The sequence below is a fragment of the Aquarana catesbeiana genome, linkage group LG01 (genome assembly GCF_042186555.1).
Source record: "Aquarana catesbeiana isolate 2022-GZ linkage group LG01, ASM4218655v1, whole genome shotgun sequence".
Taxonomy (NCBI): Eukaryota; Metazoa; Chordata; class Amphibia; order Anura; family Ranidae; genus Aquarana; species Aquarana catesbeiana.
Window position 1 is genome coordinate 243,925,189 of NC_133324.1, and position 25,692 is coordinate 243,950,880.

The 25,692-nt window shown below is 43.1% G+C and overlaps 1 protein-coding gene across 1 annotated transcript; it reads left to right on the forward strand.

Annotated features, from left to right (window-relative positions):
* The first annotated feature begins 5,962 nt into the window (after nt 1–5,962).
* Nucleotides 5,963–25,692, forward strand: TMED2 (transmembrane p24 trafficking protein 2). Its single transcript, XM_073627097.1, has 4 exons — nt 5,963–6,290; nt 14,424–14,616; nt 21,147–21,254; nt 23,345–25,692. Exons 1-4 carry the CDS (start codon nt 6,111–6,113, stop codon nt 23,467–23,469), a joined length of 606 nt encoding a protein of 201 aa, XP_073483198.1. The 5' UTR covers nt 5,963–6,110; the 3' UTR covers nt 23,470–25,692.

A 25,692-nucleotide genomic window follows, 5' to 3' on the forward strand; every position in this document is an offset into this window, starting at 1 on the left:
ACATGAGTTCAACTCGAACATTGGCTGTTCACTCGTTCGCTAAATAGCGAACAATTTGGGGTGTTCGCGGCAAATTTGAAAGCCGCGGAATACCCTTTAAAAGTCTATGGGAGAAATCAAAAGTGCTAATTTTAAAGGTTAATATGCAAGTTATTGTCATAAAAAGTGTTTGGGGACCTGGGTCCTGCCCCAGGGGACATGTATCAATGCAAAAAAAAGTTTTAAAAACTAACGTTTTTTCGGGAGCAGTGATTTTAATAATGCTTAAAGTGAAACAATAAAAGTGTAATATTCCTTTAAATTTCGTACCTGGGTTGTGTCTATAGTATGCCTGTAAAGTGGCGCATGTTTCCCGTGTTTAGAACAGTCTGAGAGCAAAATGAGATTTCTAAAGGAAAAAAGTCATTTAAAACTACTCGTGGCTATAATGAATTGTCGGTCCCGGCGATACACATAAAAGTCATTGCGGAATAGGAAGAGGCAGATTAGGAAGGCTGCCTAGCAACAGGGTTTCTGGTAAGTAAAAAAACATTTCTTTCAAATTTTTTTTCTATATTTTTTGTAGAATTTTAATGTCATTTTTTATTTTAGGGTGGACCTCCGCTTTAATCCATCATCTGAAAATGAAAAGAGTATGGCACAACTGCAAACCTACCTAAGACATGTCCGTCCACCTAAACTGACAGGCCAAACAAGGAGAGAATTAATCAGAGAAGCAGCGAAGAGGCCCATGGTAACTTTGGAGGAGCTGCAGAGATCCACAGCTCAGGTGGGAGAATCTGTCCACGGGACAACTAATGCTGTGTACACACGGGTGGACTTTCCGACTGGACTGGTTCGACGGACCAAATCCGGTGGACAATCTGACTGTGTGTGGTCTGCATCGGACTTCCGACGGACCGTTTCGGTCAGAAATCCAACGGACTTTAGATTTGAAGCCTGCTTCAAATCTTTACATCGTAACTCCGCCGGACTCAGTTCCTAACGGAAAGACCGTTCGTCTGTATGCTGGTCCGACAGACCAGATACAACGCAAGGGCAGGGTACTGCATCTCACGCTCACTGCAATAGGAAAAACAAATTTTCCTATTGCGGCGAGCGTGAGGGGGAGACGACGATGTCCCTTAGGTCTGGTATGGATTTTAAGGGGAACCCCCATGCCGAAAAAACGGCGTGGGGTCCCCCCAAAATCCATACCAGACCCCTATCCGAGCACGCAGCCCGGCCGGTCAGGAAAGGTGGTGGGGACGAGCGAGCGCCCCCCCCCCTTCTGAACCGTACCAGGCCGCATGCCCTCAACATGGGGGGGTGGGTGCTTTGGGGGAGGGGGGGCGCCCTGCGGGCCCCCCCCACCCCAAAGCACCTTGTCCCCATGTTGATGAGGACAAGGGCCTCTTTCTGACAACCCTGGCCATTGGTTGTCGGGGTCTGCGGGCGGGGGCTTATCGGAATCCGGGAGCCCCCTTTAATAAGGGGGCCCCCAGATCCTGGCCCCCCACCCTATGTGAATGAGTATGGGGTACATCGTACCCCTAACCATTCACCTAGGGAAAAAGTGTCCAAAAAAAAAACACACTAGACAGGTTTTTAAAGTAATTTATTAGACAGCTCCGGGGGTCTTCTTCCGACTTCGGGGGTCTCTCCGGCCTCTTCTCCCGATGTTCGGTTCTTCTCCCGGTGTTTGGCCTCTTCTCCCGCTCTCCGGTTCTTCTGCCAGGCTCCTCCACTATCTTCTGCTGTTTTGCCACTCTTTTGCTAGCGGTGGTCCGGTCTTCTTCATCGTCTTTTCCCCTCTTCTCTTCTTCCGATGTTGACACGACGCTCCCCAAAAGCACCCACCCATGTTGAAGGCATGCGGCCTGGTACGGTTCAGAAGGGGGGTGCTCGCTCGTCCCCACCCCCTTTCCTGACCGGCCAGGCTGCGTGCTCGAATAGGGGTCTGGTATGGATTTTGGGGGGACCCCACGCCGTTTTTTAAGCATAGGGGGTTCCCCTTAAAATCCATACCAGACCTAAGGGCCTGGTATGCCCCGCGACAGGGCTCGCAAGGTGTCAATCTTGCCGATAAAAGCAGCGAGATTGACTTCCTTTTCTAGTCCCGTCATACCCGAGTCACGTTCAAAATGAACGGACTTGTTCATGTGTGGGCAAGTCCGTTCATTTGGAAAGTCCGCCGTAACTCCGTCGGGAAATAAGTCCACCGGAAAGTCCGGTCGTGTGTAGGCAAGGCCGTCCGCAGTCCGGTCGTGTGTAGGCAAGTCCGTTCGTAAAAAAAAAGTCCGGCGGAAGTCTGTCAAAAGTCCATCGGAAAGTCCGTCGGATCAGTCCAGTCAAAAAGTCCGACCGTGTATACGTTGCATAATAGTTGTTCACTCCACAAATCTGGCCTTTATGGAAGAGTGGCAAGAAGAAAGCCATTGTTGAAAGAAAGCCATAAGAAGTCACGTTTACAGTTTGCCAGAAGCCATGTGGGGGACACCGCAAACATGTATAAGAAGGTGCTCTGGTCAGATGAAAGCAAAACGCTATGTGTGTCAGAAAACTAACATTGCACATCACCCTGAACATACCATACTTTTCTTCAGCTCGGACAGAGAAGCTGATCAGAGTTGATGGGAAGATAAATGGAGCCAAATACAGGGCAATCTTAGAAGAAAACCTCTTAGGGTCTGTAAAAGACTTGAGACTGCAGCAGAGGTTCACCTTCCAGCAGGACAACGACCCTAGACATACAGCCAGAGCTACAGTGGAATGGTTTAGATCAAAGCATATTCATGTGTTAGAATGGCCCAAAGTCCAGACCTAAATCCAATTGAGAATCTGTGGCAAGACTTGAAAATTGCTGTTCACAGACGCTGTCCATCCAATCTGACAGAGCTTGAGCTATTTTGCAAAGAATAATGGGCAAAAATGTCACTCTCTAGATGTGCAAAGCTGGTAAAGACATCCCCAAAAAGACTTGCAGCTGTAACTGCAGCGAAAGGTGGTTCTACAAAGTATTGATTCAGGGGGGCTGAATACAAATGCACGCCACAACCTTCATCCTCACGACTCCGTTCTTAATACATGGGGGCATACAAAACATAGAAACCCATAGTGTAGTATGTCTTTATAAAGGTTTATTATCCACTTGCCTACTGGGAACTTTTAGGCTTAATGTAAACGGGATGTTTTACAACCTCTCCTGAACAATTTAAAGCAGAGTTCCACCCAAAAGTGGAACTTCCGCTCGTTGTACTCCTATAGCTCCCAACTGTCCCTAATTTCGAGGGACTGTCCCTGATTTGGAACAATGTCCCTCTGTCCCTCTTCCCCCCTCATTTGTCCCTCATTTTGGTCTGATCTATATAGTTGTATATAAAATGCACTTTTTATCTTTCAAAAAGTGTTTCCCAGTGTTAAAACTTTCATCCAAATTCTAAAATGCTGCATTTGTAAATTTTAAAAGCCAATATAAATGAATAGTAGTGGTAAAAAAAATCCCTTGTGGATTTAATTAACCTTTTTTTTTTTGGTTAATTCTCCTTTAAGGGGGTGTGGCAGGGGGCGTGTTCTATGCCTACATACATTTGTTAGTAGGTGTCCCTCATTCCCATCTCAAAATGTTGGGAGGTATGGTACTCCTCCCCCCCTCCGGTTACACATTTGGCACCTTTTGGGGGGGAGGGGCCACAGGATACCTGTCTTTCACAGGTATCCTGTTCCCACTTCCGGGAGCCTCAGCCGTGGGTATTTACGTCACCGCCCGGGCTCCCCCTCCTCCTTCCCAGACCCCCGGGCCAGTAAGAAAGAGGAGAGGAGCCTCGCGCATGCGCAGTAGGGTTCCCGGCGTGTGGCCGTAAGGCTTCACTGCCAGGTTCCCTTACTCGCAATGGAGGCGGCATGCACCCGACAGCTGATGGAAACATCAGCTGCGGTGCCAACATCGCTGGACTCCAGGACAGGTAAGTGTCCGATTAATAAAAGTCAACGACTGCAGTATGTGCAGGTGCTGGCTTTTAATTTTTGCAGCCTTAACTTGACAGATAGTAACCGACGTTTAAAAACGTCAGTTTTGCTGCGTTTACATGCCGCGTTTAGCGCCCTTTAGACGCGTTTTGGTTTTTCAAATAGTCAAAAATTAGAAACGCCTGTAAACAAAACGCGGCTAAATGCGAGTTACAGTGTTTAAATGCATTTACAAGCTGTTACAGGCATTTCAGATGCCTCTGAACATCCATCCTGAACGCATTTTTTTGCTTTCCAAAAAAGGCTTCTAAGCTCAACTGCCTAGAAACGACTATAAATGACCCTGTGTACATGTACTGATAAGTTAACATAGAGGAGAGTTCAGGGGCATCTGAAAAAAATGCCCAACTGCTCCTAAACGTTTGTTTACCAGCAGCAGTGTACATGACATCTTACCCCCTTCCTGTCCAGGCCAATTTTCAGCTTTCAGCACTGTTACATTTTTAATGACAGGCATGCTACACTGTACCCAAACAAAATAGTTTGCATTTTTTTCACACAAATAGAGCTTTCTTTTGGTGGTATTTAATCACCTCTGGGTTTTTTATTTTTTGCTAAATGAATAAACGGAAAAATTTGAAAAAAAAAAATTTTTTTCAAAGTTGGTTTTATGATTTTGCAAACAGGTAATTTTTCTCCTTCACTGATGTGCGCTGATGAGGCTGCACTGATCGGCAGTGATAGGCTGCAGTGATGCGGAGGCACTGATGAGGTGGCACTGATGGGTGCTGATGAGGTGGCACCGGAAGGTGGCACTGATAGGTGACACAGATGAGGAGGTACTTATTGGCAGCACTGGTGGGCACTGATTGGCCGCACTGGTGGGTACAGATTGGCAGCACTGGTGGGCACTGTTGGAACTGCACTAATAGACAGGACACTGATAATCAGTATCCTGATTATCAGTGAACATGTGCCTTATAGAAAAGCCGTTTATCGGTTCTCTTTTCCTCTCCTCATGCTGTTAGTATGAGGAAAGGAGTGCCAATAACCGGCTTCTGGTTACATCTGTGATCAGCTGTGATTGGACACAGCTGACCACATAGTAAAGAGCCGCTTTGCTGATTGGCTCTTTAACTCAATCTGTGATCAGCAGTGTCCTCCGCACACTGTGATCACCGAGCGCGCTGTCCATGCCCCGTCATATGGCGGCCTTTCCAGAACTAGCTGGCCCCATTATAGCTGTCATTCAGCTATAGCCCGGTCAGTAAGTGGTTAAAAGCATAAAGGAATCCACTCACATTTAAGAAGAAAATGACAGGCATCTCATTATCATGAAAGCGGCAGCTAGCAAAATGTCGGTGGCAAGTTCCCTGTATGTGGTGACATCACATTAGGCACCGCCCTGCGCGTTTCGTCATACATTTGACATTGTCTGGGGTTAGTCACTGTATCATCATGTATTTCTGGTATCTCTGCACTTATATAAATTATATGGAGTAGGTTTGTGTCTGTTGACTTGTGCCAGCAGCTGTCTCTTTTCTTTCATTTTATTTTTATCTAGTGTGGATTTTGCACTTGGTTATATAATGTTTTATTGCTACCCCTGTAACCTTGAAGAAATTTCCCAAGGACAATGTAACAGGAGAACAGGAAGTAAAAGGAAATCCTTACAACAATGAAATTACTGAAATAACTTTTCTCTATTAGAGCAGAGGCCCACAGCATCTTTTTATTGCTGCCTTCAATTGAAATGGTCCCTCTGACTTCCTCTTACAGTAACAAGCATGCAACAGGGCCATAAGTAGGGGAACATCTCCACTGTGGGGTTATAGAGAGCAATGCATGATAAAAGATCTAACTTTTCCACACCCTATCGAGAATGTAATACGTTCCTGATCCACATATTAGAAACAAGCTCTGCCCACGCTTAAAATGGCCTCCCCGGCGTCTCTGTGAGCTGTACGTATGCGGCGCTGCCAGGTCTCTGTGTTCGGAGTGCCCGGATGTGAGCGTGTCCCAAGCTGGCCGCCGTAGACTCATTACGTGGCATTAGCAGCTCGTTCCCCGGCTGCCTGGAGAGGTGACGCCTCTTTCAGACTGAGGCCCAGACTTGGTAACAACACTCCCGGCCTGCGCCCGCTCGCTCCCCCTTCCTCGCCATGTTCACCATATCAGAGCTCGTCGCCCTGGTCGCCTTCTTCTCTGCCACCGCCTCAGGTTACTTCGTCAGCATCGACGCTCATGCAGACGAGTGCTACTACGAGCATGTGACGTCCGGCACCAAGATGGGCCTGATCTTCGAGGTGGCCGAGGGGGGCTTCCTGGATATCGATGTGGAGGTGAGCTGTGACTGCTATACGTGTGTCTCTATGACCATGGAGGGGGGATGGGTAACCTGCACCGAGTCATTGGGCCGCATGTGTGCATTCACCTGTCATCTCTGTATTATCACACGTCCTATTCCTCCTCACTAGGTCTACTATAGGTGTACTATAGGTGTACTATAGGTGTACTGCACATCCGAGGGGAAGTCACATGCGATTGGGGGGCACCTGTCATCTAGGATGTCCCAAGTGTCTTATAAGGAGACCATACACTATACAATCTTCTTTACATCCACCATGGACTATGGAGTGCAAGGCTCTGCCTGATCTCATTTTTTATGCAGGTGATTGTTCATGGGTCCCTTACAACAATCCTTTTATTTTTTTTTAATTCATATAAAATGCTTATCCCAAAATTGGGGGGAAAAAAACAAAGCTGCTGTAATTGATTATAAAGTATTAGTGGTGTTATGCTTTAATTTGTACGGCTTTATGCTCACTGACACTTTTTTTCTCATATAGGGTTTTAGCAGCAGCGAAGCTGGGTAAAAAGCCATTTGTTTTTTTTTCGAATGCGTGTTTTATGCAGATTAGGGCGTTAATACATTATATTGACCAGAGTTCCGACCATTAGAATTAGCGCCAGTTCATACTGTAGCGATGTCGGACATTGCATGTGATTCGCATTGCTGTGCACATTACATGCAATGCAAATTCAGCGCTAAGGCTCTGAGGAAGAGGGTACTCCTTCGTAACGCATAAGCCGCTTGCGATACCATCTGGTCCCTCCTGCACACCTTGGCCAGGTCATAGGTGTCTAGGAGACACAGCTCTAAATTTTTTGAGCAATACTAAAGCCGGCCATAACGGTTCGAATTTCGAAAATCGCATCAAAGAATTTTCGTACGACTTTCGCACCATTAGTGGGCTGCAGCAACGACCGATTTTCGTGCGGCAATCAGATTTGAGGAATCGGACGTGTTGGAAATTTTTAGAAAAATTAACAATTTTCTAATCAATGATGGGAGAATCGTGCGAGAAAAGTAATAAGAAAAGTACATTTACGGAGAGAAAAGAAGATTCCTGGCCACAAATTCTATTCTGTAGCAACAAGAGGTGAAATTGAAGGCTTGGTCGGCCGAAATTTGAAAATCAATGGTGGTATCCTCAGATCACAAAAAAAACTAACTTGATTTTGAAAAGAGAATTTGTTCGAAATTCGACCATGTATGGCCTGCTTAAGCCTCTTTTAAACATTTGAGTACGATTCTTGTTTTAATTCAAATAAATCTTATCTATGGTAATGCACAAGGTCGGTGCGCCCTCCATGTCTTTCTATATGATGCAAATTCAGCCATACATATTATATTGTATGGCTGAATTTGCATCGCATTCGGACCAAAATTGTGCAAGACCCCTTTTTTATTTTTTTTTTTGTGTCTGCACCAGAATCGGTTTTGCATGGGTGTCCACACACCTGTGATCTGATTCCTGTCTGAATTCACAGTTCGCACTGCAATCTGTGAACCGATCTGGGGGTGTCATTAACTTTCTATTGACACCCACAGCGGTTCACATTGGTCAGTGTGAACTGCCTGCGATAGGGGAACTCGCGCTGGTGTGAACCGCCACTGCACTTTTGAGCTTTTTTTTTTTTTTTTCCTGCCTCTACATTTCTATGTGTGCATGAACACAGGTTAACATGGAGGGGCAGTTAGAGACAGAAAAAATACTCCATACTCCTGTAAAAGCTTCCCCCTTTTTTTTTTTTTTTTTTTTTTTTTTAAGTGATTGTAAGGGCAGAAGGTTTTTTAACTTAATGCATTACTATAAAAAAAAGCCTTCTGTGTGCAGCAGCCTCCCTCTAGACCTTGGCTCCTGCTGCTGTGAATCAGTTAGTCTGCCAATGAGAAGAGGAAGGGGTGGGGGCAGGCCGCAGCTCCGTGTCTGAATGGACACATGGAGCATTGGCTCTGCTCAGGTGGCCCCATAGCAAGCTGCTTGCTGTGGGGGCACTCAAAAGGAGGGAGAGGCCAGGAGCAGTGAAGAGGGACTCGAAGAGCAGGATCCAGGTTTCTCTGTGCAAAAAAATAAATAAATAAATAATTATACCGTATTTATCGGCGTATTACACGTTTTTTTTCCCCCCCTGATCGCCGATCCCCCGCTGACTGTGAGCGGAGGAGCGAGCACCGCCGACATTCATACATAGCCGAGTGTACTTGGCTAGCTCCGCTCACAGTCCCGCCCTAAGATGGACATAACACTGGGACTGGGTGTGACTGTGAGCGGAGCTAGCCGAACCTAGCCGAGTACACTCGGCTATGTATGAATGTCACGGCGCTCAGCTCCGCCAACAGGACTACAAGAGGAGCCGAGAGACTCGGTTGTAAAAACTGCAGTGTCGCTGCAAGGCTGCAAATGACACAACAAGGCTGCAGTATCACTGGGCAAGGCTGCAGATGACACTGATAAGGCTGCATTGATGGGCATTTAAATGTAAGTTTTTTTTCCTTACAATTTCCTCCTAAACTTGTGGTGCGTGTTATACGCCGATAAAATAGATATATATGCGCTTAAAAGCCCCCTGGGGAAACTTTTCTACTAATTTTACATGCATATACTTTTACTAGAATTTAGGGGAGTCTCAACCGAAGGCGGAATAATCAAATTCAGTATAGGATTTTGCATATTCCCGCTGCCGGTGGTCAAAGTAGGCTATGTGTGCATGAGGCTTTAGTGTATTTAAATCTGCTAGTACATTTTACCCCTTCCCCAGAATGACAATGCTGCTGTTCAAAGGTGTCCCCTCTTCTTCATCCAGAGTGGGGGTACTCTGGTGCTCTTATGTGTTACTGGCCAGATCACCAGGTGAAACCGGGGGGGGGGGGCAAAAAAAAAAAAACTAATGCAGGCACCACATCTAAGGATCAGTAAGCTGCAATTTAGGTCATTTTTGGGTTTAATACCGCTTTAAGCACAAAATCATGTGACAATAATGCACGTGCATGCATTTTGAATGCGTTCCCATTAAATCTTTTGGGCCAAAAATGTGCTATGCTGCACCAACGGAAGCACACGCACCTCTTCAAAACACCGCAAGCAGAAAAAAAATCATACTAGTGAGGGGGCGGGGGCCCTAGGGGGTCTCCTATCTGTACTTGCTGGGGGTTGGTGCTGAGACTCCTGCAGCTGCTACGTAGACCTTGATGCTGCTCAATTATAGTACACAATAGAAGCAGGTAGCACACTATGCGGTGCTCTAAGCATGAGCCCGGTTTGCAATAGGCAAATGATTTTTAGGTGCAAGTGTTTAATTACACAGTGCATTGCATACCATGTTCCTGCCCTTAAGGAGCTTGCAAACTCGCATGCATACCAGGGCCAATTAACCTACCAAGCATGTCTTTAGAGTACCTGCAGGAAACACATTCAAGCACAGGGAGAACATGAAAACTCCATACAGATAGTGTCCTGGCTAAGCTTAAAACCAGGGACCCCAATGCTGCAAGGCATAAATAATTAGGTCTGATACTTGTACGCCTTATTCTTTTCTCATTTACCTTTGATGCTATTTGGACTGAATTTTAAGTCTCCAGGAAGAAAACTGTTTTTAAAAGTTAAGGGGGTGTTTGCTTTCAGATCCCAGTTGCATATTATCAAACCTGAGCAAGTTCAGAAAATCCCCATGACTACTTTTGATCTGCATCTACCCACCTCTCTGTCTCTCTCTACACAGTGAATTAGCCTGTACTTGGGCAGTAGTTTAGTGGGGTGGTTACTATGTCTGCCACTGTTTTACTTCCATCCCATAATTTTTCTTAGAAGACATAATACATACACTGCTGGGTATATTCTGGTGTCTGTAGCACATTTGCATTCTCTCAGGGCCAGTTCACACCAGAAATCAGAGGAACATGCAGGCGGTGCGATTTGAGCCCATTAATTTTCAATGTGCTAAATCACAGTGGACCACAGCAAAAGTAGTGTGTGCTTTACGTTAGAAAAAGCGCTGCCCCTGGATTGCATCTTACGTCTGTACCCATCAATTCCTTGCAGGCAAATGTACTGCATTTGCAACATACGTTTGGGTGTCGTTAAAAATGACACCCACTGCAGATCGCAACTGCAGTGTGTTTTGAACACGATGCAGAAAACACAAATTTAACACCGGTTTCTCATCCCGTTCTAGTGTGAACGGTCCCGTAGTGTTTAAAACCATTCTATTATACTAACAATTATTGCTTTTAACTTTCTCCAGAAGCTGGGATACCTGAAACGAATACTCTCCAATACAGGAACAACAAGCACTTATAATAGTGCTCAGAATCAGATCATTTTATACCATTGTTAGGCATTTAGTCTGCTCAGTGTCTGCCAACCATCTACTCCAATCCCTACACTGGCTCCCAATCACCCAGCGAATTAAATTCAAAATACTAACCACAACATACAAAGCCATTCACAACTCTGCCCCGAGCTACATCACTAATCTTGTCTCCAAATATCACCCAAATCGACCTCTCCGCTCCTCTCAAGACCTCCTGCTTTCAAGCTCTCTCATCTCCTCCTCCCATGCTCGTCTCCAGGATTTCTCCAGAGCCTCTCCCATCCTCTGGAACTCTCTACCTCCATCTATCTGGCTATCCCCTACTCTTGCTACCTTCAGGCAATCCCTGAAAACTCATCTCTTCAGGAAAGCCCATCACGTCTCCAACTAATCTCCTACCACAGTTACAACCTTTTGTACCACCTGCCCCACCCTATTAGATTGTAAGCTCTTCTGAGCAGGGCCCTCTTAATCCTCTTGTATTTTATTGTATTATAACTGTATTGTCTCTTATATTGTAAAGCGCTGCGTAAACTGTTGGCGCTATATAAATCCTGAATAATATGTTATACAAGGCAAGCATTATGGTACATGTCATAGATGAATATGAGAGCTGAGAGAATGAAATGTTTGTTAGCATCAGCTTTTGGTTACCGTGCACAGCGGGCTTTCCGATCAGGTCCGCCTGTCAATTTTTCAGGCGGACCTGGTCGGAGCCTCCATTCACTCCTATAGAGTGTCGACATGTCTGCTGACACCTGCTGCTATCCGATCCTGTCTGTGAAATCCAGACAGATGGTTACACTTTTTTCCATCTGTCTGGCAGTTCAGATGAAAACTGACAGGTGGTCCGTTTTCATCCGATCTCCCCATAGATGAGTGGGACTCTTGACAGGTCCGTCTCTGCACAGTGAGCGGAGACGGACCTGTCATCTGCCTGCTCAGCGGAGATCGGTGGATGGATTCCCCCACTGAGCAAGCGGAGTTGTGTACTGTGTAAATGTCTAAAATGTGCTTTCAATATTCTGGAATTTGTTTACACTCCCTAGCATTACCGAGCTGCTGTGTGAGTGTGCAGTTAGGATATGTATACTTGGGTGTCCTTGATCACACAATTGTAATCAGCGCAAATACAGGGAAGGGCCAACTGTGCACAACTGAGAGAACAGATCACCTGTTGCCAATCTGAACTGGTAACATTAGAAATCTGAAAGCATAGCATCATGACACAATGAACTTAGAGCAGTATTTATCCCAAAAACAAACATTTTATTATATTGCAGTTTTTATATATAATTTTTTTTTTTTATTTTATTTTCACTTGGTGATCCAGCCAGCGGATCTATTTTTCAAAAGAACAAGCTGTCCAGCAGAATGTATTAGTTAAAGAGATGAGACTAACCATTTAACACTGGTGTGCTTGCAATGATCAGCTTTTATTTATGTTAAACCTTTATCCCAAAGGGAAAAAAGCTGTTTGCTGTAACTGCTTATAAAGTTTTAGCTGGAGTTTCAAGTAGACACTAGTACAAAGCCGGATAGATAAAAGGGGATTTTGCGAGCCACAATGGTATATTGCCTCAAATGTGGAAATCACCTAGCTGACCGCGCAGAACACATTTCATATGCCGTGCAATACAATGTATATAAAAAATACGCTGCGCTAAGGTGAAAAATATCAATCTGGAGATTATTAATGCATATGAGGTATGCTGAAAATACCACATAATTGGCTTATCCAGCCACAGCAAGGCACAAAGGATATATATAATAAAAAAAAAAAAAAAAAAAAAAAAGTGATTTTAAGGTGCAATGTGTACATAATATACTAGATCTATACCAGTAGAATGCGAGTAGCGATGACTAAACTACTAACTGTATATATATAATGAAAAATTATTTATATAATCTGAAATTTACCGTGTAAAAAAATATATATAAATATATCGCAGTGATAAGTGCAAAAATACAACAAAGTGCCAAGTGCCACACAATGTGTGAATATCAAATCCAAGATGTGATACGTGGTTATTAAAATCCAATTTATGAAAGAAATGCACATATAGTCCATAAAAACAGTTCATAAAAAATCCGTGTGTGCATTAATCTTCGTGCTTAGTGCTCAGAATCCCATGCTCAAGTACCATCCAGTGACCCCCCCCGGGGACAGCCGCTCACCTCAGAGTGCGACTCAGCTGTGAGTCTAAACACGCTTATGAGCCATCCAATGGCTTAGTGATGGAATCCAGATACAGTTTTCAGCAGCAACTCCACAGTTAGGAATAAAGGAAAAGAAAAACTGGATAGTGTGATATCGTTTTTATAAATGTTTATTAGGATAAAAGCTCCCCACATTAGGGTACTCACATTTGCAAGGTGCGTGAGTGCACCAATCTGATAACAGTCTCCAAAGTTTGCCTCAAAGTTTGCCTGTCAGGAGGGATAAGCTGTGCATCGCATCTCAGTGGAGTGAAAGGCTCTGTGCTCTGTCCTGGCCCCTCCCCTACGGGTGTTCGACACAGGGTCACTTGTCTTCATCAGGGGTCCAAAGCCACCTGAACTATCTCGCTGTGAAGTTTGGGCTTTGATTAAAGCCGCCTGAGCACATTCTCTGCTTTTAACCCTCCTTTGGCAAGGCAGGACATCGGTGTTCCTCTCCCTCTTGCAGAGAGGTGCAAGGAAGCCACATGTCTAAATGTATCATGCTGATCTCTGCTGGCCCCCGTCTCCTGTCCATCTCAGGCGCATGGATGGGAAAGGAGGCCCAACACAGATCAGTGCATCAGAGGAATGTGCCACTGCCACTTGCCTTCATTTAGGTGGAATCGCTGCCCTGCTGTCCTCTGCCCCGCTGTCCTCCTCCTTACTCACAACCCTTGTACTCATACTTTGCATGAAAATTTTCCCCTGTACACTGCCTTACCTGCTACTGACCTCTGTACACCGCCCTACATATTAGTTACACTGGCCAGAACACAGAGCAGATTGCCAGGATAGCACTGAGACCAACTGGGTCTGAAACTAGTCAAACAAGTCAGCCTGCAATACCAGTTGTCCTGCCTTCATGATGGACTCCTGCATCAGCCTTGAGGTGACCAATTAGGCCTCTTTCACACAGGGAAGACATCCAGTGGATCTGCCTGTGGGGAATCTCTCACCTGAGCAGCCGGATGACATTTCAGCCCGTTCCTTTATGGGGCGGTCAGATGGAAAAGGACTACTTGTCCTTTTCCATCCGACTGTTGTCTGATCTGCCAAACGATTTCCCATCTGTTTGGTTTTTTTTTTTTTTTTTTGGCGACCTAGATAAGATACCAGCAGGTGTCAGTGGACATGTGTTCACTGAACAGGAAATCATGGAAAATTTACAATGAACAAAGATTTAAAAAATGTCTGATAGGAGTTCTCGACATCCCCTACTAAGGAAAACCCTTTTTATATTGCTGTCCATGTTGCTCTAGTACGGTACCCCACATTTTGTTGTGTAAAACGTTGGTAGCAGGACAGGAAGTGAGATTAGATATCTGTAGCAGAACTGTGTAGCAGTAAAAACCTGACTGGTTTTATCCCCATTGCAAACCCAAGAAAAAAAATATTTGTCTGGACGTATGGATTTGTTTACATTGAATGTATTGTGATGGACAAAAAAAAGCTACTTTCTTTATAAATTTCACCATATCAATATCCAAATAATCACTAAGGAAACATTATAAATGAGTGCAATTCTGCTTTAACTTGAGGATGAAAGGACTGATTTTGTTTGGCCTGTATACTTCTTTTAACTGCCATTCCTTTTAACCAAAGTAATTTTGTTACAGATCACTGGCCCTGACAATAAAAACATTTACAAAGGAGACCGGGAATCGAGCGGGAAGTACACGTTTGCCGCACACATGGATGGAACATACAAATTTTGCTTCAGCAACAGAATGTCAACAATGACACCGAAGATAGTGATGTTCACTATAGATATAGGTGAAGCTCCGAAGGGCCAGGACATGGAAACTGAAGGTTAGTGTTCTTCCACTGAACCATTCACAAAGTATTGTCGGAGTATGTTGCTTGTAAAGACTATGAATATAAGAAGCCTAATTTATATTGGCATTTATTACCAATTTATAGGCTCTGTCACAAACTCAAAAATTTGCTGGTCAAAGCACAAAAAATAAAATCATCTAAATAATTGCAGTGTTTTTTTTCCTCTTCTTTTTTTTTTTTTTTTTTTTTTTTTTTTGGAATTTGCTAGCAAATTTTGAATGCTTCAGTAGAATTTGTCTCCTAGCATAGCCCTCTCCTCTTCTGGGCATGTCTTTTTTTATTTTCTGTACTGACCTGGCTCATCCACCCCTGCTTTCACTTCCCTACATAACCTTTTACGTGGCACCTGGGGAAAGAGTGAAGGGGAATGCTATAGTGTCACTTATGTGACAGCTCTGAGTCTGCATAGGCTGCAGACAAGGTCATACCCAGCAGCAGTACCAGGGCTTTTGGGTGTCTACACAAGGTAGGCTTGTGCAGGTATGTACTATGGCAACTGCACATATAATCTTATAGGAAGATTGTTGTTGAGATGAAAGGTCTGGCGCAAAGGTCCCTTTAAAGAGAAATAGTATACAGTGTTTGTAGTTCATTAACACAGTGTATGTCAATCTTAAAGTAAAAACCTCCCCATTTTATTTATAAAACCATCGGTAAGAAGGATGGATTTGGTATCTATTCAGCATAGCTGTCAATTATAGAGCAACCCTTTTTAGGTTGCATCTGGTGGTTTGCTTTAGTCATCACACTAATTTTTACTTTTAGTCTAGTTTTTAACTTTTTTTTTTTTTTTTTTTTCCCTCCTTCCATCAAGCCTTGTATATGTAGGAGCAGTAAATGTGGTACTCATGGAGCCACCCTATTTATTCAAACATCTGAAATGGTGCATCACTACAATACGCATGTGGCAGTACCCCCTTTAGGAGCTGCTGAATGTAGTGGTCTGTCTGTCACCCTGCCCCAGCCAGGCACACACTTTTCACTCAGACATGACAGCAGTCCTTTCACTTGGTTTTTGTATTTTTATTGAGGAGAATTAAACTTGGTTGGGGTTAGGGAACTTATGAGATGCCCAGGTAATCAAGTCATTGTTGGGACCTACTATATATACAATTTCCTCTTCTCCTCCTGCACTAGCTTGCAGAGTATCACACCTCACTCCTCCAGCACATTATTTCCTTGCACTCCCTGGACTAGCTAGCACTGTAGGCCTGACACTGGCTCAGCCAGGCCTAAGATCCCTTTCACACTGGAGGCGTTTTTCAGGCGCTTTGGCGCTAAAAATAGCGCCTGAAAAAATGCCTCATCTACATTCCCAGTGTGAAAGCCAGAGTGCTTTCACACTGGGGCGCTGCACTGGCTCAGCCAGGCCTAAGACGTAAAAAAAAAGTCCTGCAAGCAACATCTTTGGGGTGCTTTAGGAGCGGTGTATACACTGCTCTTAAAGCGCCCCTGCCCATTAAATTTAATGGGCAGCGGCACTTTGCGGGCGCTTTTAACACTTTATTTGGCTGCTGATGGGGGTTAATAGTGCTAGTGGCCAAGCGGTCAGTGTGAAAGGGTTTTAAAGCAAATGCCCTTTAAGGACAGGGACCGCAGGCCCCTACGTTGTAGTAGCGAAATAGAAAAGTTCCAGTGTTAGCTGTCTCTGTGGCTACTGCTCCCAGCTCTACCACTTCAGGCACTGTCAGCCCCCCCCAGACCTGGGGAGCTCCCTCAAAGGTCCCGACAGTCTAACACTCCATCTCCATCTTCCACCCGATCATTTCCTCCCCAGGCTGACCCTGGGTATTTAGGGATCCCTGCCAATTGGTCAGGGCTCCTCAGAATACCCAAGGTGACGCCACCTCTTTCCAGAAAACACTAGAAAAATTTGGAAAGAAGTGGGAGGTCCTGGTGACACCACCTGTGAGTCACATGGCACTACTCTAGGTCACTCCCAACTCAGATCACCAAAACACACCCAGGCTTGGCTGCCAGCCTGGAAATGTACCTGTTCACACATAACACATTACTCTTCTAGCACAATTCAGAGAAAAGCATGTCTCGGCTAGCTCCATCCTAACCGTTTTACCTTCAGGCTTCATTAGGGTTTGGGGACATGATGTGCACACTTATTTCTAACTAATTTATCTCTTGACCCCTAAGTTTACTGGACAGTCATAAACCATTATTTATCCACTGTGTATATAATCCATTCAATAAATATGAAGCTGTGTACAAAGTCTTAACATCTTCTTTCATACATAGTTGAAATTGTTTGACTTCAAGTGGAAGTCCATGCAAAAACTAAAATCCCTGTAAAGAAAAAAACAAGTATACATACATACTTTTTTTTTTTTTTTTTTTTTTTTTTTAACCGATCTTCATCGGCAGAAGCTCTGCAAAGGACACGGCCGACAACGGCTGTGAAATGAATGGGAAGTGGCGTTGCCATAGAGTTACTATGGGGCTTCCGTTGTCATCTGTGTCCTCTGCACCCAACTCTACAGTGAAGCCGCGGCTGACAGCTCAGCGTGGGATCCGATCGGTTCGGAGCGGCTTTAAAAAAAAAAAAAAGGTATGTATACTAGTTTTTTTTCTTTACAGGGCTGGGGAGGTTAGTATGCTGGTGTCTAGATGCAGGGATTTTAGTTTTTGCACGGCCTTCCACTTTAAAGCAGTCGTAACCTAAAAGCAAACCTTTATTTTATGTTGCATCTTAACAATTCTTAGATGTGGCGGCTGTGATAGTTTTTCTTTTTTAGGCTTTCTTTCTTTTACCTGGTGATATAGCCAGTAAGTCTATTGTTTTTCAACAGAACAAACACTTTGTATCAGTTAAAGGGATTAGACCAGCTATTTAGCACAGGGATGCTTACAATCAGGGAAGCACCGATACCGGCTTATTAAGTAAGAGTATCAATACTTTTTCTCAAATACTTGCTGATACAAATACCTATTTTGTGTCACTCTCACGACGGTTGGACCCAGTTTCACATATGTGCAGTCTAGTTTTGACAGCGGAATTTCAGCCCCCTCTGGTGCAACTTTGTTCGGTGGTTCAGGTGCGAATTGTCAAAGTATATGAGAATGGAAATCGCACCTGACCTGTGCTCAGAATTGTACACTCCTCGTAATATTTTATTATCTTTTCATGTGACAACACTAAGACCCCATTCACACAGGGGCAACACAACTTGCAGGTCGCCTCAGCGAGGCGACCTGCAAACGACTGCCCGGGCGACTTGCAAAACGACTTCTGTATAGAAGTCTATGCAAGTCGCCCCAAGTCGCCCCCGAAGTCGTACAGGAACCTTTTTCTAAGTCGGAGCGACTTGTGTCGCTCCCCTTAGAACGGTTCCATAGCACAGAACGGGAGGCGACTTGTCAGGCGACTAGGTCGCCTGACAAGTCGTCCCTGTGTGAATGGGCTCTGAAGAAATGACACTTTGCTACAATGTAAAGTAGTGAGTGTACAGCTTGTATAACAGTGTAAATTTGCTGTCCCCTCAAAATAAATCAACACACAGCCTTTAATTTCTAAACCGCTGGCAACATAAGTGAGTACACCCCTAAGTGAAAGTGTCTATTTTGTGTGGCCACCATTAATTTCCAGCACTGCCTTAACCCTCTTGGGCATGGAGTTCACCAGAGCTTCACAGGTTGCCACTGGAGTCCTCTTCCACTCCTCCTACTAGTCTGCTTGTCTTCAGCAAGCTGTTTGCGGGCTTTCTTGTGCATCATCTTTAGAAGAGGCTTCTTTCTGGGATGACAGCCATGCAGACCAATTTGATGCAGTGTATGGTCTGAGCACTGACAGGCTGACCCCCCCACCCCTTCAACCTCTTCAGCAATGCTGGCAGTACTCGTACATCTATTTTCCAAAGACAACCTCTGGATGTGATGCTGAGCACATGCACTCAACTACTTTGGTTGACCATGATGAGGCCCATTCTGAGTGGAACCCTGTCCTGTAAAACCGCTCTATGGTTTTGGCCACTGTGCTGGAGCTCAGTTTTGGGGTCTTGGCAATCTTTTTATAGCCTAGGCCATCTTTATGTAGAGCAACAATTCTTTTTTTCAGATCCTCAGAGTTCTTTGCCATGAGGTGCCATGTTGAACCACCAGTGACCAGTATGAGCGAGTGAGAGCGGTAACGCTAAATTTTAAGCACCTGCTCCCCATTCACACCTGAGACCTTGTAACACTAACGAGTCAAATGACACCGGGGAGGGAAAACGGATAATCAGGCCCAATTTGGACATTTTCACTTAGGGGAGTACTCATTTTTTGTTGCCAGCGGTTTAGACATTAATGGCTGTGTGAGCTATTTTGAGAGGACAGCAAATTTACACTGTTGTACAAGCTGTACACTCACTACTTTACATTGTAGCAAAGTGTTATTTCTTCAGTGTTGTCACATGAAAAGATATAATATATTTACAAAAATGTGAGGGGTGTACTCACTTTTGTGAGATACTGTATGTGAACCAGCTTCACTGAGAAGGCTACAGGTTCACATGTCATGTGAATCGGTTGCTGTTCAAAACGCATCTGCAGACTTGACGGTATCGTAAGTACTCGTGCAAATGCTTATTATTGCCACTGATATTGGTATCTGTGCAATGCTACTTACTATGATCCGCTTTTATTTTTTTGTAATACTGTTGCTGTAACGGCCTAAAGTATTGGCTTCAGTTGGTTAGTGTATCTAAATCTGCTAGTACATTGAACACTCCCCTGCCTCCACATGATCAATGCTGTGGTCCAAAGGTGTTTTTCTGCCCTTTCATCCAGAGTGTAGGCACCCTAATACAAGAGGTGTGTTACTGGCCAGATCACCAGGTGGAAATCAAGGGGAAAAAAGCCTAAAAACAAGAGGATTGGTGAGCTGCAAAATTGACAGGCTTTAAAGCCTAAGTGTAGCTAAATCAAATCAGCACAAGGGACATAACTGTAGAATGTGTCTGTGTGGTGTGCGGATTCCTCTTCTTTTCGTTTAAATCCTTCTCCATGGATATAGGAGTATTTTGACTAAGAGGAATTGGCACAAGGAACACATTTGGGCTGGGGAAAAAAAACGATTTGAATCGAGTTGAGAGGTCAGATCGATTCAAATTTTCAGCAAATCGATTTTAGATTTTTTTTTTTTTTCTCACCAGGACCGCCAAAGACTAGGCTGAAGCTGCGGCCTCGCCTAAAAAAAATCCTCCCGTAGCGGTCCTGAGGCATGTGAAATGCTATTCATGATCCACAAGACATTTAACAGATACGTGATTAGACTGTCTTATTTTCTACATTAGTCACTTTAATTTTGTTCTCTTTACAATCCTCTTAGGTGGTGGAGATACTTGGGACGGTAGGTTTTTTTGCAGGGTAAAGGTTTTCTGCTGCATTGTGTAAAGCTTAATATTCTGTCAGGTTCTCTAACATCTGCCTGTTTTGGCATGGCAGTGATATGGGTTAATGCAACATTGGATGATGCGGTTTGGTTACTTAAAATCCTAACCTTTTATAGCTTGTGAAGTGCTGCAGTGTTACAAAGAGATGGCATGCAAGTTGATGTGTTTTGTTTTTTTCTCAGACTTCAATTGAAAAATAATATTAAAAATTTACTGATGAGTTTATTTTTGTTTTTTTGCATGGATTTTCTAGCAGGACTATTACTTCCTGTGAAGTGCTGGCTTAAAACACTCAAGTCTTTACACTACAGAAAGATCTACTTCCGGTAGGGGGTACATTCTGAAAGCAACAACAGTGGGATTTAGCCCTGTAAGGCAAGTCTCCATATATTATGGAGAATCCACTGGGGGATTGTGAAAGGTAAAGGCTGCACAACTAGTGCAGATCTACCTTCTATGACCCCCCCCCCAAGAGCTGGGACTTTCACCCCTCCTGTTTGTACTGCTTAGAGGAACACATAGGGATCTGTTTATAAAAACTTTGCTGTGCGAATTTCTCAGAATTTGCAGAGACGTTGCTAGCACCATAATGTTTGTAAGATGTGTCAAATGTTTTTTTCTATGTACTGTATTTCCTAAGATCTTTGGCACAATCTAGTGGCCATTATGCGCATTTTCCTAAAATACACATTATGGCCACTAGATGGCACTGACAGTCATTGAACTGCATAGAAAATGACATTTCACAAATTACGGTGGGTTTTTTTTTTTTTTTTTTTTTTTGCAACATTTGGCAGATGCTGGGACATTTACTCAAATTATTTATAGACCCCTAAATGTACTATAAAATTGACCAGTATCACCTACACCATTTACACTATTTAAAAATACACTGATGTAATGAAGTTTTGCTTTTGGGCTTTGTGAATAAATGTGTTTGTGTTCCCTGCAAATGTATTATTTTGCTGTGAGAGTGAATTATAACTACAGCTAGGAATTCTTGCATTGTCTTAAAATATGGATATATTTACTGTACTGGGACATTTTGATGTTGGAAAGATTGAAATATGCATATGTCTGACTTCACTGTGAAATCAATGTGTAATCATTTTAATGCAGCCCATCAGAACAAGCTGGAAGAGATGATCAATGAACTTGCAGTGGCCATGACAGCTGTAAAGCATGAACAAGAATACATGGAAGTGCGGGAAAGAATACACAGAGCAAGTGAGTTATATTAAAGATTATACAATATTTAGAATACATATAATATTACTAATAGTTAAAAGTGAATAAAAACACATTAACCACTTGCCGACCAGCCGGCACAGTTGTACTGTGGCAGAATGGCACGGCTGGGTGAAACAACGTTATGCAACGTCTCTTCACCCTTTCGCTGCGGGGGGGGCACGCGCACCCCCCGTGCCGATGCGAGTGCCCGGCAGTCACTATTAATGGGCTCCCGCGATCCCTCGGGGCACACAGAAAACTGGGATCTGTGTGTGTAAACAGTTTCCGGCTCTGAGGGGAGAACAGACAGATCGTCTATTCATACAGAGTATGAACAGCGATCTGTCATCTCCCCTGCACAGTCCCCCTCCCCCTCCCCCCTTCAGTTAGAACACACACTAGGGAACACATTAACCCCTTGATCGCCCCCTAGTGTTAACCCCTTCACTGCCAATGACATTTTTACAGTAATCAATGCATTTTCGCTATATTAATGGCAGTGGTCCCAAAAATGTGTCAAAATTGTCCGCTGTGTCCGCCATAATGTCGCAGTCCCAATAAAAATCGCAGATTGCCGCCGTTACTAGTAAAAAAAAAAAAAAAAAATTAATAAGAATGCCGTAAAACTATCCCCTATGTTGTAGACGCTATAACTTTTGCGCAAACCAATCACTATATGCTTATTGCGATTTCATTTAATTTTTTAACCAAAAATATGTAGAAGAATACATATCTGCCTAAACTGAGGAAAATATATATATATATATATATATATATTATATTATATTATATTATATTATATTATATTTTTTTTTTTTTTGGGGGGGGGGGGGGGGGGGGTATTTATAGTAAAAAATAATGCTTTTTTTGTTTATAGCGCATAAATTAAAAAACGCAGAGGTAATCAAATACCACTAAAAGAAAGCTCTATTTGTGGGGAAAAAAGGACGTCAATTTTTGTTTGGGTGCAAAGTCGCATGACTGCGCAATTGTCAGTTAAAGAGACGCAGTGGCAAATCACAAAAAGTGCTCTGGTCAGGAAGGGGGTAAAGTCTTCCAGGGCTCAAGCGGTTAATATTAGTGAAACGTACCAGAAAAAAAATTAAGTTAAAGTTCATAAGCTTTTAAGCTAGTTCATTTTTTTTTTTTTAACCACTTGCCGACCACCTGCCGTCGGCATGATCCCGTGAACCGTCGTAGCTGTACATCGGCTCCTTTAAGTAGGATAGCAGGTACGCCCGTGGCATAGCTGGGATGCCGATGCTCGTGGCCGGCGATTGCGAGCACGAGAGGCAGAACAGGGACGTGTGTGTATATAAACACAAATCTCTGTTCTGTGAGGAGAGGCAGGAAGCACGGCGTGTCAGTCTGACACGCTGCATCTCCGATCGCAGCTGATCATCACGTGAACGAGGAAGTGCTGGTAAATGGCATTCCTCGGTTCGCGTTGACAGGAAGAGCCGATCGGCGTCTCTCCCTGTCAGAGGCGGGGGGGTCTGTGCCAATAATTGGCGCATTGATTATCAGCACAGCCCCAGTCATGCCCAGATCAGTGCCAACTCGTACCCAGCAGTAAAACCTGTCAATGCCTCATCTGTGCCCACAACAGCTGTCTGTCAGTGGTGCCCATCAATTCTACATATCAGTGCCTCCTTATTAGTTCCGCCTCATCAGTGCCCGTCAGTGAAGAAGACAAAATTTTTGTTTTAGTTTGTTTAGCAAAAAAAACCCGCAGAGGTGATCAAATACCACCAAAAGAAAGCTCTATTTGTGGGAACACAATCATACAAAATTTAGTTTGGGTACAGTGCATGACCGCAATTGTCATTCAAAGTGCGACAGCACTAAAAGCTGAAAACTGTCCTGGGTGGGAAGGGGCGAAAGGTCCTGGTATTGAAGTGGTTAAGGTAAGCAATGTTTTCAAGTTTAAAACCACTTTTAAGGTGGGAGACATGGCACTGAAAGCTAATAGTGCCTTATCGCTCCTAGCATGCACATTTACAAGAGTCCTAATGTAGAGTTGTGACACGTGACAGCAGACATAACTAACTTGACCTTTTGTCTTTTCTTTTCCCCCCCTCCAACAGTTAATGACAACACGAACAGCAGAGTGGTGCTCTGGTCATTTTTTGAAGCCCTTGTACTGGTAGCTATGACACTGGGACAGATCTATTACCTGAAGAGATTTTTTGAAGTCCGGCGAGTGGTTTAAGCAGCTATTTTGTGGGGATTTTTTTTGTCCTAACTGATGATCCCAAACATTTTATTTTTGATCCCAAACTTTGTCCTAACTGATACCAAACTTTTTTGTTTTATATTTGTTTTCCCTTCCTGTCATCTTGGTCAGAACAACTTCTTCAGAATTTAGTTTTGCTATGGAAATGCTCATTGTAGCACAAATAAGACACCATGCTGCATATGTTACCTTCAGGAAAAGTCCCCAAGAAATCAAAAGCAAAATAACATTTTTGGAAAGATCCCAGAGCACTCTGTTTTGTGGTACCGTCCGGATTGGAAGTACATCTAGATACATTTTGTGTTTTCTTTACACTTTACTTTTGCAATGATGTCTCGTTTTTATGAAGACTGCGAACCAAAGCGGTTCATTATTAAGATGGCTGTGAACAAGTCACACACAGGTTTAACCTGCAATAGTTGTATCCAGCAAATGAAATCCTCCTTTGATCCTTACCATAAATTTGCTGCTTCTGTGCATTGCATTGTCTTGTCTTTTCTAATAATTCATTACCTAATACATTCTGCCTAGAGGAAAGTCTTGTGCTTCTGTGAAAAATGGCCTGTTCAAAATGTGTTGAAAGAACTTGGTTTCTAGAAATGGAGAACAGGTGCAACTTTGCTTTTTTTTTTTTTTTTTTTTTTTTTTTTTTTTTTTTTTTTGAATCAGTTAACTGTTAAACCTTTTGATGTCAGACTAGGACATGTCTATGAACTTTTCTGATGAGGATGGGGTTATTATATTGCTGTGTCATTTTGCTGCCTTGTGTCCATTTGCTATGCAAATAAGATTCTAAAGCAGTGCTGAACATTCGGTGCTTCACTGCACCGTGATCATGCTTCGCTGTCTTCAGTGACCATGATAGTGCACTGAGTGGTAGGAACTGTACTGTATTTAAAAATTGCCACCATAGTTTAGGGAGACATGCTGCACTTAAAACTTTGCATCTTCTGACTGTAACAGACTGTCAGATTTTAGTTTTATGAAGGAGTTCATAATCCAGCCATCAAAAGGACCCTTTTCTTTTTTCTTTTTTCTTTTTTTTTTTTTTTTTAAGCAAACATCTGTGGTTTAAATAGCCATACTCTGACATAAAGACAACACACCTATTTCTGGGCAGTGACAAATAGGTCCACCTTTACTGCACTGGAGCTAGTATTCAGCACAAGTTGGGAAATAAGCTAAAAAAAAGGCATTGCAAATCAGGAATCGCTTTAAAGCCACACATTTCCCAGCGACAAATTCAGCACTTGGTGATCATTTAATAACATATATTTGGGGGGAAAAAAAGGCAGGGAGGGTTCTTTTAAAAGTTAAGATTTGATAGGTATGTTGTACCTGTGAAAAATGCAGCTTGCAGTGTTCTCTCATATTATATAGGTATTGAGAAAAACAAATATGAAAAAGAGTAGCCTGCTCACTTGAGATGGCCATACATTGAGGCCAGTAGCTGTAAAAATCCAAATTGTGGCACATTCATGCAAAATGTTGATCCTAATTGAACAGTATGTTGGTGCCACACAATGGAGGACTCTCACAATTTGCAATGATGTGGATGTGCATGTTGGCAAAAAAAAAATAAAAAAATAGGCCCAATTATTCACTATTTCCTTTGTGCATGGCCAGCTTTATTATATTTGGTGACACTCTAGTCACTAAATATTTGTAAAACATTTTAAAGCAGGAGCAACAATTTCAATATACTTTGAGGCTTTGAAAATAAAATGTGTAACTATTTTAAAGCCACTCTTCCAATTTTTCTTCTTTGGCACATATGCCTGTCTGCAACTGTTTAGTTTTAGATGAGAAGAGGTGTATTTTCTTAAACAAGCTATTTTTCATCTGTTTGTTGTTTTAATGCATTAAAATACATGCTTCTGGTGTTGGTGCAGATCAGGATTAAGTAGTGAATTATGTAATTTATCAGCTTGTATTATTTTCTTATTCTTCTACACACAATGGTTTTATATGACTGTTTTCTTAAGTATCTCAATGTTTAAAGAATATTTTCCATCTTGGGCAAAACCTCTCATGCAGCAAGTTTGAGAATATTTAAATGGTTCTTTTGTTAGGACTGTTGCTTTTCAACTTGTTTTGAATATCACTTTAAAATGAAATTCAAAGATGTACATTTAAAAGAAAAAGATGCTTGTCTAAATATTATTTGGGTTCGGTGAAAATAAACATTCTTTAACAAAA